Here is a 13,596-nt window from a genome sequence, read left to right on the forward strand (position 1 = left end):
CTAGCGTGTGCGCTTAGAAAACAGAAAAGATAGCATCTGGCAAGTAAATGAATGGACCAGTAAGTCTTACTAGAATATGTATGAGGTGCAGCGATATAAATTAGTTGGAAGAAATGAAGAAAACCGTCTTCAAGCATTGCACGGTACCTTCAGAACAAACCGTCTGCTCAGAACTATAAGGTCCTAAGATCGCAAAACTGCTTTGGCTTATTTTGGAGCTCCTGGTAAATTAGGGTTTATTGATCAAGAGTGAGTGGTTTTCAAAGTATTTTTTAGCAAAAAGAAACGTTCGTTTTCCCAGTAAAACCTGAAAATCAAATAAATCACATTTCTAAAAAAAATTCATGTAAGGACCTTTTAATCATTACGTATGTGAAAACGCCAGTAAGGACCTTCTAGTTCTGAGCAAACGGAACAATTATTCTACACAAATTATTTACAACCCAAACAATTGAACACCAACCTGAATGCACAAAGATGACTTTGCCTTCACTCAAATCAGCTTGAGAGAAACTGAGTATGGGTCGACCACGATCAGGCAATTTAGCCACGTATCCATTGGTCGGGGTCGTCAGGACAAACATCAGATTCTGGTCATCAGTGTCCAAGTCCATGGCGCTGAGGATTGAAGTAGTCACTGTAGAATCCGTACCGATGAATGTGGTAAGGCCATCGTTGGCGGTCACTTCTGGTATTTGGTCGTTGACCGGTGTGACTGTTACATTGATTGTGTAAAGTAGACTAGTCTTCCCAGTCTCTGAAGAGTTAGCGATGATTGTGAACGAGTCAGATAACGTGTCGCTTCCATCGTGCACAAAGTAGATGAACTCATTCGTGAGATCTTGTGTGTTGAAGCTTGTGAGACGCTCTCCTGTGTTCCGCATGGTTTCCAGAAAACTGTGAGTGGGCTGCTGCTTAATGAAAAAATCGAAGGACTGATCTTGGTAGTAGGAGTGAGCAATCTGGATCATTTCATCGGTGATAAGTTTGGAGCCGCCTTCAGGAAGTAAAATATCTTCAACTCTGAGCGGGACGATAGTCGGTGCGATCTCAACGCTGAAGGTGAGATTGGTGACTTTGACAAAACCGTTGTCGACCTCGAAGGAGAACCTGTCACTTCCGCTTCCTGATTTAGTCTGGATGTACTGCAGTCTGTTGCGATTTACGTCAAGTTGGGTGAAACTTTCAATCCCCTCAGCAGCTTGTCTACGTCTCCGTTTGCCAAGCAAAGACTCCTCTGCCAGTCGAAGAATGCCGTATTTCGGGGGAACGGTCACAGTGAAAACAATCTCAACAGGTAAGTGGTTAGGGTGAGTGACTCGAAGGTGGTAGCGATCTATGGTGACAGCCTTCCCTTGCTCTACCACCAGGGGTTTAAACTGGTTCAATACGGGCGGCTTCTGATGGTCCTCCAAATAGATCCGAATATTGAAAAAGCCTTTCTTTGTCATTTCTTTGGCACGGATGGTGAAATTGAAGCCGTCTAACATAGCAGTGCTGTTGTCGTGTTCGTAAATAATTCTACCAGCTTCAAGGCTCTCCTGGTTGAACATCATCACCGGGTTGCCTCTGAGAAGCAGCCTCCCGTGCGCCGGCAGGGAAGTTATCACAAACTCAATTCTTTTATCTTTAATCCCAAGGTTTGTTTCTGCACTCAGATTGTATGAGGTCAGGACGACCGAAGCACCCCGGGAGAGCGTCAGTCCTGTGTTGTTCTGAAGTCCAACAAACGGATCCGATGCCTCAATATCCATAAAGACGGAAATGTAACGGCTGAGGTCATTGTCAAAAATGAAGAATAGCATCCGTCCGATTGTCTCCGCTCCGTTTTGCTTAAACACAATCATGCCGTCTTTGAGTTGCCTCTGGGTGAATCGATAAACACTGGATTCATTCTGAGCATAAACCAGATCTCCGACACGGGAGTTTTGCCTCCTATACTCAATATTGTCGTCATCAAAGTCAGTGTCTCCATCCGAAGAGAGCAAGTTCTGATCGGTGAGTGGAGTTTTCCCGTTTTTAACAACTTTGAAGAGACGGTTCACGATGACCTCAGGTTCATGATCATTCACTAACAATATCTCGATGGAGACATCACCTTCATGGTAAAGGGTCCTTCTTGTTCCTGAAAGGTCAATGTAGGTTGCCGTTGTTGTAAACGTAAAGCTGTCTCTCTCCGTTTCTGAGCCATCATGTCGGTAGAACAGCAAGCCATTCATCAGGTCGTAGTTCAGGAAGTTCATCACCTCGTTCGAGTTGACCTCCAAGGTGCTTGGTTCTACCAGCAGCAGCTCTCCGTGAGATGGAGCCTGGGTGATGGTGTACATAAAGTCAGTGACGTTGCCGGCCGTAACTGAGAACTCGTCTAATGCAATGGTATGTCTCGCCCCTTCCTGAACTACAAATCCAGTATTTGTAATAATCATACTTCGGATGTCTGGTATGTAAGCAATAGTGAATGACATTACAGAACTCTGCACATTCTCCACCGATGCTCTAAACAGGAACGTATCGTTTAGGGCATCAGTTTCCTCAGGGTTCAGTGTGTAACCTATGACCCCAGCGATGATGTCATCCTGTGTGAAGAAGCCTCCATTTTGTATCGGGCCTTCTGGCTGCTTGATGAGTTGACCTTTGCTAGGGGGTCGAACCAGGGTAAAGGTCACCGGGGATGAGGTTAGAGGAAGCAGAACACTAGCTGAAAGGTTGTGCGGTGTGATAACACCCTGCCTTACGATATCAAGAATCAATCCAGTGTTGTTGACCACATTGACTGAAGTGACTATAATCCTCACTGGTACTGTGACGTCAAGGCTGGTGTCCTCACTGGAGGCTATCAGACTTATCCTGTCATTCCACATGGACCTCTGCACATTGGACACAGTGGCTGTGTAGCGAATGATACCTTCCTCAATCTCGCTCTGGGTAAAACGGAAAACGTCAGACCACCAGTTCTGCAACTCATACCGTTGTAGTTTACCGTATCGTAAGGCATCCGTCACGCGGTAGGTGACTACATACTGGTCTTCGGGATCGTTCGTGGCTACATGGAGTACCTCAGGCCTGATCACAGCGGAGGATCCAGGGTTCAGTTTTAGCTCAGTGTTATTCTTGATGGAGAGTTCGAGGGGTACGGCATCGATTCTAAAGGAGTACAGTGGGCTCTTCTCTTGGCCGTCAGATATACGGATAACAATGCGGGATTTGGTGTTCTCGCCTGTGTGCACATAGGATACAAACTCCTGGTTGATGTCCTCCTGGGTGAACGATACAATGCTCTTCCCTGGATTGTTGGTGTTTTCAAAGAAACCAACATTTTCCTGTTGGTTGATGATGGTGAAGACGAGATCGCTGGGACTGTTATCAGGGTCAATGGCCTCAAGAAATGAACTGTGTATAGGTTGGATTGCGCCTTGAATCATGCGAAGTGTGGCATCATCAGCAAGGGCAATATGTGGGACGTCATTGACCGGTGTTATGTCGATCCCTAAGGTGAAATTGACCCCACCCTGCAACACCTCAGGGATTGCAATGTTCTTTCTGAGGACTTCAACTTTCATGGTCACTGTGTCGTGGAAGTTCTCCGAGCCATCGTGTATATAGAAGATCTTACCCCCGCTTAAATCCAGCAGCGTGAAAACACTCGAATCGTCATCCCGTCTGAGGACGCTGTTTTCAATTTGTCCATGTTGAGGGCGCTTTGAGATGTGAAACAGCAGCTGTGACTCGCGTATCCCTCGAGAGCGTAGCTTCAGGTTCAGGTGAATATTGGTTGTCGTCACAACGCTACGACCTCCTTCCTCCAAAGTGACAGGCACCAGGGAAAAAATATCATCAGGCGATTTACTACTGGTAATGATGGGCTCAGTCTGGATTGGCAAAATGGTTTCTATCATGGGGATATCAGTGGTGTATTTCTCTGCTTCCGTGATGCGAATAATATCTAAGCATTCCTCGGTGACACACTCACAAGTGAAGCTGTCCAGTCCGGTGTTTGAGCAAGACTCCTTCCATGAACATGGACTACCAGTGCATGGAAACTGGTACAGGCAGCCGATCTCGATGCCGTGAGTGACGCGAGAATCACCGAGGGTATACTGCTCACCGTTGACTTCCACGTCTCTCAGACAACCCTGGAAAGAGCCGCCACTGCTGGCATGAGTGACTGACTTAAGGTCACTCCGGAAGGCCTGAGATCGTGCTTTATGGACAACACCACCGACATGAAGCAGACCGGTAAGGTCTAGAGTCTCAGTAGTATCCTGCAGTCTTTTATTCTCAGGCTCATAGTCGATGCTGATTCTTAGCTTGTTAGGAGAAATTTCTATCTTCACCCAATGCCAGTTGCCATCGTTAATAACAACATCGGATGTGAAGTCCACCGTACGGCGCCCCCGCTTCATCAACACGCGTATTTTGCCGTCAACGACTTCTGACGCTATGAATTTATCTTTGCTGCCACTGCTGAACATCAGGAGCCCTAAAGGCGAGGTGGTCTTCATCCAGCAAGCAAAGGATCCATGGGTGCTCATCTGCCACCTGGGGTACATCACAAACGCTGTCTCTTTGATGAAACTGATCGGAGAATCGGGCGCCGCTTCAAACTCCTCGCTGCAATCCCACGTGATGTCATTCACTGTGCTTCTTCCATCGGCCGCAGTGGCATTGAAGACCAAGATGTTGTTGTATGTGACGTTCTCAATGCAACCTCGGAAGAAGCGATCCACCGAGGATAAATGGGGTATCTTCTTGCCGCCTGTTCCACCGATATAAATACCTTCCTGTATATTCAGTGTATTTGCTCCCCCAATAGTTCTCTCCTCTTGGTGGAGCAATCCATCGACATAGAGCTCCGCCCACCCTTCAGCTACCTCAAGCCTGACGCTGTGCCACTTCAGGTCGTTCAACTTCTCTTTAGAGAGTGACTGCATCTGTAGCTCACCGCCGCCTAGCTCTAGTCTGACTTCAATAAACCCTGACTTGAGCTGGATAATGCAGTAGTCCGTGTCCCCAAATGCTAAGAAGAGGAGCCCCTTGGATCGGCTTGTTCTGAGGATGAGTTGGATGCTGGTTTCTGAGGAGGCCTGGGAGAGTGGTAAGTAGACATGACTTGTTCCGTAGAAGGAGACTGTAAACAAACAAACAAAAAGATACAAGAATAAATTCATGCTTGCAATAACAAGTGTTTTCTGTTACAATACACCCACACAGATCGTGTTTCGTCAACTCATTTTGCCTTTTACTTGGCAGAAATTGATTTTCACCTCAAGCAACATGTCATTACACATTTTAAGACTAATGTGCATTATATACGTAAAAGTACATGAACTTCGAATACCCTTTTAATTCCTTTTCAACAAAAAGGACATAGACAGATTAAAAGTGCAAGATTTACATGAAGTGTACAAATCTTCAGGGTGATCAGCACTATACACTGTTTTGCACTGTGTGCTTGCTGATTCCTAAAGGCCTTGTCACGCAAGACAACTGTTACAGGCAACATTGAGGCATTCATCTATACACTCTGGCAATAGGAACACTTCTCTATCACGCTATCACTTAGAGTTTCATGTGAGAATTAAACAGCAAATTGTCTTTCTTCTTTGCAACTGCATGGAACAGGTTGACTATAAACTGCTGCATGTGATACGGACTTCAATGTTGTATAAACACAACTGTTTACTTATGAGCAGTAAGATAAGATTTAAGGCTATGCATGGCGGAAAATACTACATTACAAATAAAGGTTTGCGGTGACACCATGTAAAATCTCTTTTGTAAGTAGGCGTGGCTCTGAGAAGAGCCGCTTTGTTTTGCTCTTTGAGCAGTAAGTTGACAAACCAACAATGATTACAGCTGGTCGGTGATGACAGAATAGTGAAAGTTGTTTGCATACATCTAACATCAAAGTGCGCTGAATTATGCAAACTGTATCCTTATGTCAGATTTCTACTTCATAAATTTGTTTGACATGTAGAATTTTTTAAAATAAATTGGCAAGTGGCAGGTGGTGTTTGTATGGACTTAAGACATACACAGAGTGCATTCCTCATTCTGATTTATTCCAAGCATATGAGACTTGATAGATATTTCCTGATATTCGCCATATTTATGGGCAACTTGAGCTTTGGCTTTTAGCAACGTAAAGCGTTTCAATTTGTCCACACAGGCGTGTGGTTCACTAACCCAATCATGCAAGGAATTTAATAAAACTCCCAAATTCCGCACGCCGTATTTATGCAATCGCATAGGTGTGTGCAACAAAATGAAATCAAGGCCAATGTGACGTAAAGTGTGAACTATTGTGAGAGTAATTCTACCAATTAATATACAAACAAGTATACAAACAAGTCCTGCCTTGTTTTTGTTTTGATTTTATTCAAAAGAGCCATTTTATTGTTGGTGAATTTCTGCTGCGCAAAAAGGCATACAGCCCTCTATAGTTCCCCCACCTCCCCAGCCCAAAGCACTTCTTCAAATTCAATTTTCTTTTCATGGCCTCCTACTTGTATGTTAAAATTTCCTAAACACAACAGTTTTAAATTTTTCCAAATTGGATACAAAGTCATTCTCTCAAAGCAAACAGTTCAACACCCCTTTAAACGCCTTTGTTCCCTCAACTCAAAGGATCTTTTCAAGGCTCAGCCCACACTCTGATCATTTTCTCACATCGTAATGAATGCATTTATATCGCCATGGTAATGGCAAGGACTTTAAATGGCACTAGAAAAAAAAACCATAATACCTCTCACATAAAGAACAAGTACACCATGTAACCTGGATTATCTCTGACCATAAAATTTGTCATAAAGGAAGCTTATTTTTGTACAGTACAAAGTTTAAAGGGTGGCTGCAGTGGGTTTTTTTTTTTTAAATTTAAACGATTAAACATGATTTTTTAAACCTGAAATATTTTTTTATATTTTTTATTAAATGCGCAAGTATTTTAAAAATGGTTTTCAAGAGATTAGGGGAACCCACCCCGCCCCTAAAAGGGGCATAAGCGTGACGTCATGTCGGGAACCCGAGCTGTCGGGCCCCCTGGCTGCGTGCATGTAGAGACGTGTGCACTGTGTGGCCTGGTACCTAGGCGCGTGTAGTTAGGGACCAGACTCTTTTTGCCGACGATATGTGTGACTTATTCGCTAATTAAATGAGGTTCAATACATATATCAGAAATAAATGACAGCAAAATTAACTGTTTTATTTTAATTCACTGCAGCATCCCTTTAAAGCAGAGTTGAAGCTACATGTAACATAGGACTTTTGAGGGCAGTTTTCTTTTCATTGTGGTCTTACAATTAAATTGTGAAAACTCCACTTCTCCTCTTGGAGGCGTGGTTAACATTAGGTTTAAAGGGAAGTTACACGTTTGGTAATCAATCTTAAAATTGATGGCAATAAAATAAATTGGTTTAGAAGCATTGGTAAGAAAATTTGTTACAGCAGGTTTAGATAGTATGAAAGCATTCTGAAAAAATTTCACTTCAAAGTAGTGTGGTTATGTTTTTTGTTTTTTTGTGGCCTCTTTGTTTTATGGTGTTCATGCACCTTTTTGCCTGTAGTTTTTTTGGTTAATGCTAGTTTGCTTATATTTTTTACTGGTGTACTTTTCTTAAAACTGTTCACTTAATGTATGTAATTTTCTTAATCTTTTATTGTTATGCGCCCTCGAACAGGCTGGTCCTAGAGAGAACGCAATATAAAAACCAATAAATTATTTTGATTATTATTATTATTATTATTATTATTATTATTATTATTATTATTATTATTATTATTATTATTATTATTATTATTATTATTATTATTATTATTATTATGTGTAAAAAAAATAATAGTAATAAATAAAAACCTGAGAGCATTACTGTCAGTAAGGCTTCTCAAATAGTGTGTTCCTATTATTTTCCTGCAAGGCGATATCTCATAAAACCCGATCACCTTTTGAAATGAAATTGTACATTTTAGTTTTATTGTATACATCTACATTTACATTTGCCTTTAATGACACAGACACTTTACTGTTAATTTATACACTGCTGACACCTGTAAAATCTTGTGTAAATACAATCAGTATCGCCTTTAACCCGACTGCAATTTCTTGTAGACTTTTGTTGTAAGTGTTTACTTTAAAGGAACACGTTGCCTTGGATCGGTCGAGTTGGTCTTTGAAAAACGTTTGTAACCGTTTTTTATAAAATGCATATGGGTAGAAAGATGTTGTAAAAGTAGAATACAATGATCCACACAAACATGCCTCGAAATTGCGTGGTTTTCCTTTTACCTCGTCGACTAACACGTCGGCCATTTATGGGGGTAAAAATTTTGACTCCCATAAATGGCCGACGGTGATAGTTCGCACAGTAGAAGGAAAACCACGCAATTTCGAGGCAAACTTGTGTGGATCATTGTATGCTACTTTTAAAACATCTTTTCAACCATATGCATTATATAAAAAACGGTTAAAAACGCTTTTGTTTTGACCAACTCATCCGATCCAAGGCAACGTGTTCCTTTAATATGATTTATTCAACTCACGGGGCAGCTGCAAGATGTTCAGCTTACATTGATTAATGTTTGGTCTAAAGGAATAGAATTGGCAAATGTTATGAGGCAGATGGCATGATGGATAAAAGGTATCATTTGCGAAATTTCACATCCATTTAATCCAACTTTTATTAAGAGAAGAAGGGCGAGGGTTGGATGTTTTCATTTAATATTGTACAGCAAGTTCTTGTTTTTTTGTTTTGGATGGTGAGGTCAAAGTGGGCCACTTTTTTTAATAGAAGGTCACATGTGCTGTATAGGCTAAACAGTGGAATAAGAATTATAACTCTAAGACGTGCGGTTTGGGAGATATGATTTGTTTAACTATAATTTTTGAATTGATGTAATTCGACACCTGATGATATCACGATCACAAAAACATGTTTTAAAATAAAAGAGGATTACAATGGCAAGGCCAAGGGCACCTTTCTCTTTGGTAAAGGGCACTCCATGATGAAATGTAAAGTTCTAATTGGAACATTTCAAGGGGGCACCAAGGCAATGACATGGGGCAATGGAGGCTATTAGTTCCATGAAGCATTACGATTTTCCATTCATAAACATCTGGGACATCACGTGGGGGTGTTTAAACGGAGGACATAACCACAGTAAAAAGTGTTTAAACGTAGGCGGTTTTAAACAAACGTTTAAGACCAAGTCACTACTCTTTTATTCCCATGTTGAAACACTAATTACCCTTATAAATAACCATGACTAGATGTAAGAAGGCACTGGGAAGTGTCTTGGAGATCAAGATGACTGATGAACTTTGTGTCCTGCCTCCTTCCACTCATCCTTAAGTGCTCTATTATTCGGCAAACCCTGGAAACAACAACCTGCTTAAATGACTGAGAGTCAGTCCCATAAGGAGTGTAACGACACTCAAGTATGTCAATTTGGCTTTAGTTTGCATGAAATAAATGACACAAATTACGAGTTCCTTTGAAGTGTGTCATATTCTTCAAAAGGTACACAGTGGGGTTTTTCCCTATCTCTTTTTTTTTAGTTTTTTTTTTAGATTTTCGTTGTTTTTTGGGGGGGTGAATGCTTTTCAGAAGAGTTTGAATTTTGATGCTATCTGAATGAGTTGGAATATGATTTCAGATGATTTCTACATGATAACTGGGATGCACTTAAAAGAAATGAAGGCTAATCTATGAAAATAATAGTTTGCTAGTAAAACAAATTCAGAAGAGATAGTCAACACATCCGAAAAGTTGAATTATTTTTAGCTTCTTTTTTCTGTCAGTATTATACAAGTGTTGAACAATTTATTTATTTATTTTATTTTTTAAAAAGCTCTATAATATACATACACAGCTGACCATAATATAAAAAAAACGATTTGGGGTTGATCCAAGAAAAGAAAAAGTACAAAAACAACGACAAGACTTCAATGGCAGAAAGGGCACAACTAGTGAAGATGCACACCACATGTACAATCCCCACTTGTCAAGTGTCCATTTCAGAAATATGCCAGATTCCCCCTCCTCTCTCTCAGAAAAAAACAGAAAAATATCCCGTGGTGGGCCCCTCTTCATTAAACAAGCTGAGCGTGAAAGTATCCTTTCAGCAGAGGTCACAGTTACTTGAAGGGGAAAATTGCACCAGCCCAACCGATAAAGATCCATGGAAACGACGTGACATCCCACGTACACCGGGGCGCTTTACTGCATCAGTCCAACGAGAGAAGTAAAGGCCTTCTTCTTCTTTCTCTTTCGCTTCTTTTTTTTAAAACATCAATATGTGAGAGGTATAAAGCCCCAAGAGGCTTGTCTGATCAATATATCTCAAAGCAATAATACATACGACTGGCACTATCGCAGTCTCTTAAAGGTTGCCACGAAAAAAACACCTCAAAAACAAAAAAAATTCCGGTGTGCACATGCATGAAATCAGCATTATTTTTCGCTTTACGCCAATCAATATTATCGATGTCAATGTGGAAAATATGTGTTCTCATTGTCCTGGCAATAATATTATATTACCCCCCTATCCCCCACCTCCAACCCCAAGCCTCATGAGTTATTGATCTCAAGTTCTTGGTGACAGTGCATTGTCTATGAGAGGTGTACATCAGAATGATGTAGTAACTGCATATGAAACTACAATATCAGCTTTATCAGTAGTGTCATCTGATTCATGTATATCGGAGTGGAACACTGGTTCTTCAGAGAGGCTTTCGTGATGAGCAACAGCCTGTAAGTTGTATTGATACGATGACAAGCCGGCATTGGCAAATTGAAATGCGTTAAGTGGTTCACTTTAAATGCTCAACTTTTATTGATAAGGGGGTCGGAGGTTGCTGGGATGTGCATTTGCAACCAAGCTTGCAAGTTTAAGGGACTCTTACTAACCCATTTTTATTTCAGTTGTTTTGCTTACAGTACTTTGAATCCAAAGGAGCTCTAATAAGTTATTATTACTGTTAAAGGCAGTGGACACTATTGGTAATTACTCAAAATAATTATTAGCGTAAAACCTTTCTTGGTGCCGAGTAATAGGGAGAGGTTGATGGTATAAAACATTGTGCGAAATGGCTCCCTCTGAAGTGCCATAGTTTTCGAGAAAGAAGTAATTTTCCACGAATTTGATTTCGAGACCTCATGTTTAGAACTTGAGGTCTCGAAATCAACTATCTAAATGCACACAACTTCGTGTGCCAAGGGGTTTTTTTTTCCTTCATTATTATCTCGCAAGTTCGATGGCCGATTGAGCTCAAACTTTCACAGGTTTGTTATTTTATGCATATGTTGAGATACACCAACTGTGAAGACTAGTCTTTGACAATTACCAATAGTGTCCAATGCCTTTAAGGGCAACACACAGCTCTTTGTCTTTTATGATCATTTTGCATAAAGCCTCTTTGTCTTTTTGACATTATGTAAACGCTAAGAACAATTTCTGAACTTTTTTTGCATAAATCTTCCCCCCCCCCCCCCCTCCCCAAGAAAAGAAACAATAGCTCAATGCAACCCCTATGGGCTTCTGGTAATCAGTGTAATATTTTTGTGTGAAGTTGGTGTGGCTCAAAGTGGAATTACGCCAAACTTCTGAACAGGTTTACACTTTTCTCAAACAAGAGCAGCCTGAAAACAACAGGATTTCAGATCCAATTTTCCATAGCACTGCTTGCCGCGGAATTCTGTGCCTGAGCCAATTTCATAAAGCTGTTAAGCAGAACACACTGCTACCAAATTTCTCTGCTCCAAATTTCTCTGCTAAGCAAAACATAAGTGGGGAACCACTTGCAACAATGAAAACCCTTTGGAATTCTGGGTGGTAACAAGTTATTGTTAAGCAATATTTTTCTGTGCTTAGTAAACTTGTATGCTTACAGGCTTCATGAAATTTGGCCCTGAAGCTAAGAATTTTGCGGTAAGTAGTAACACAGTTATAGGCCCTGTCAGGCCTGTAATTACTCATAGCCCACGAAGGCCATGGTATTTGTTGCCCTTGTCTTGGCCTTGGTGCCCCTGCAAACGTTTGCCATAGACTTTAAGATTTTCCAAAGGAAGTGACCTTTGCAAAATGAAAAAGGCCTTGCCCTCTCAACTATGAAGTTCCAGGCCTGCCCTGTACTCAAGAGAATATTAAATCAAGGAAGATTCAATCCACAGTACAAGGAACACACTACCTCTTTAATGCACTTGAGATAGTTCGGGAGCACGAGACCCCAAGGGAAGGAAGTCCATCAGGAAATACATGTACTTTTTTTATTGGGGGCATCTAGTTTTGAGGTCCTAAAGCAGTTTCAAAATCAAACTTCTTTGTTTTTCTTCTTGAATAGAGGAACAAGGTGTTGGGAAAAACAAATGCCAGCGATCAATAATGATGTCACAAACACTGCGTCTGACACATCGACTCAAACAATCTATAACCGAAGGCATTTTATTTTTAGATTTTACAGATGACATTGAGGGCATGGCGCAAGAAAAAAAAATTGTTCCTCGAGTATATAAAAAAAATAGGAAGTTACACAAGAAACTCAAAAGATCCAGATGTGCTGATTTTTTTTTTTTTTTTTTTTTTTTTTTAAACCGAGAAAAAAACATTACTTTTACGTGGAGCATTGGCTTGTTTGTGCTCGAACGAGGAATGAAATGATTACGACAGCAAATATGCTCTCAGGACACTTTTAGGTCGCGATAAAACATGGGAGTACTCACAAGTTGCACGTCCGGGGAAAAATCTATATATATATACCTCATTTAGTTCGCTCTGCACTGATGGGGGCACTGTGCATTAAAGCATGTATCGACTTCTCGAATCAGATGCACAAGGGGACAGAAAAAGACTAGGTACTATGTCGCCAGCGTTTCCCAACATTGATAATAAATAACAAGAATGTGACAGATTCTAAAATATGGCAAGGAAAGGGAACCCTTTGGTATGCTTATGGCAATAATTCACATCTCGCATGCTTAGACTTACACCATGCAGTCAGGCTAATAGAATCTAGATAAACAACAAATTTTGTACTAAAGTGTAAATCCTTCAGAATGGAAACACAGTAACTAAATTCAGCTTTTCTCCAGAAGACGATTAGAGCCTACTGATGGAAACGTCGAGTTAAACCAACGGTTCTTTTCAGAACCACCCCAACTCATTTAGAGATTATTACATGGTGTTACCGCAAACTCTTCTATATCTTATCTCCACAATGCAAAGTTTCAAATCCTACTTAAATTCAGCTTAAAACTGCCCTAAAATCAATAAAATAGTTTCTTTCTTTGATTTGGGGTGCTTTTAAACCTTATTATTTTGCCCTAGTTTAGCTGTTGGTACATCCCTAAACATGTACATTGCATAACAAAATAAGCGGTAATTGTTGTTTTAAAAAAGTAGGTTTAAAAAAGAAAAATTGACTACAGTGAGATTCGAACCATTGACCTACAGATTAACATACCGGCGCTTTATCGACTGAGCTATATAACTCTATGTTGCAGCCTCCTATTGAATTTTTTTTTTTGTCAGAACCCATACTGGCCATATTCTTTCAAAATAAACAGGTCTCAAACCCCTTTAACTTCCCCCTGCAGCCCAAAC

At 40.7% G+C, this 13,596-nt stretch overlaps 1 protein-coding gene across 1 annotated transcript in view; it reads right to left on the reverse strand.

The window, feature by feature from the left end:
• LOC139941442 (chondroitin sulfate proteoglycan 4-like) overlaps nucleotides 1-13,596 on the reverse strand; it is a 73,326-nt gene that overhangs the window by 9,531 nt on the left and 50,199 nt on the right. Inside the window, exon 2 of the mRNA XM_071937935.1 lies at nucleotides 464-5,128. Coding sequence (XP_071794036.1) covers nucleotides 464-5,128 — 4,665 coding nt within the window. The remainder of the gene's footprint in view (nucleotides 1-463; nucleotides 5,129-13,596) is intronic.

This window comes from Asterias amurensis, chromosome 9 (assembly GCF_032118995.1).
Source record: "Asterias amurensis chromosome 9, ASM3211899v1".
Taxonomy (NCBI): Eukaryota; Metazoa; Echinodermata; class Asteroidea; order Forcipulatida; family Asteriidae; genus Asterias; species Asterias amurensis.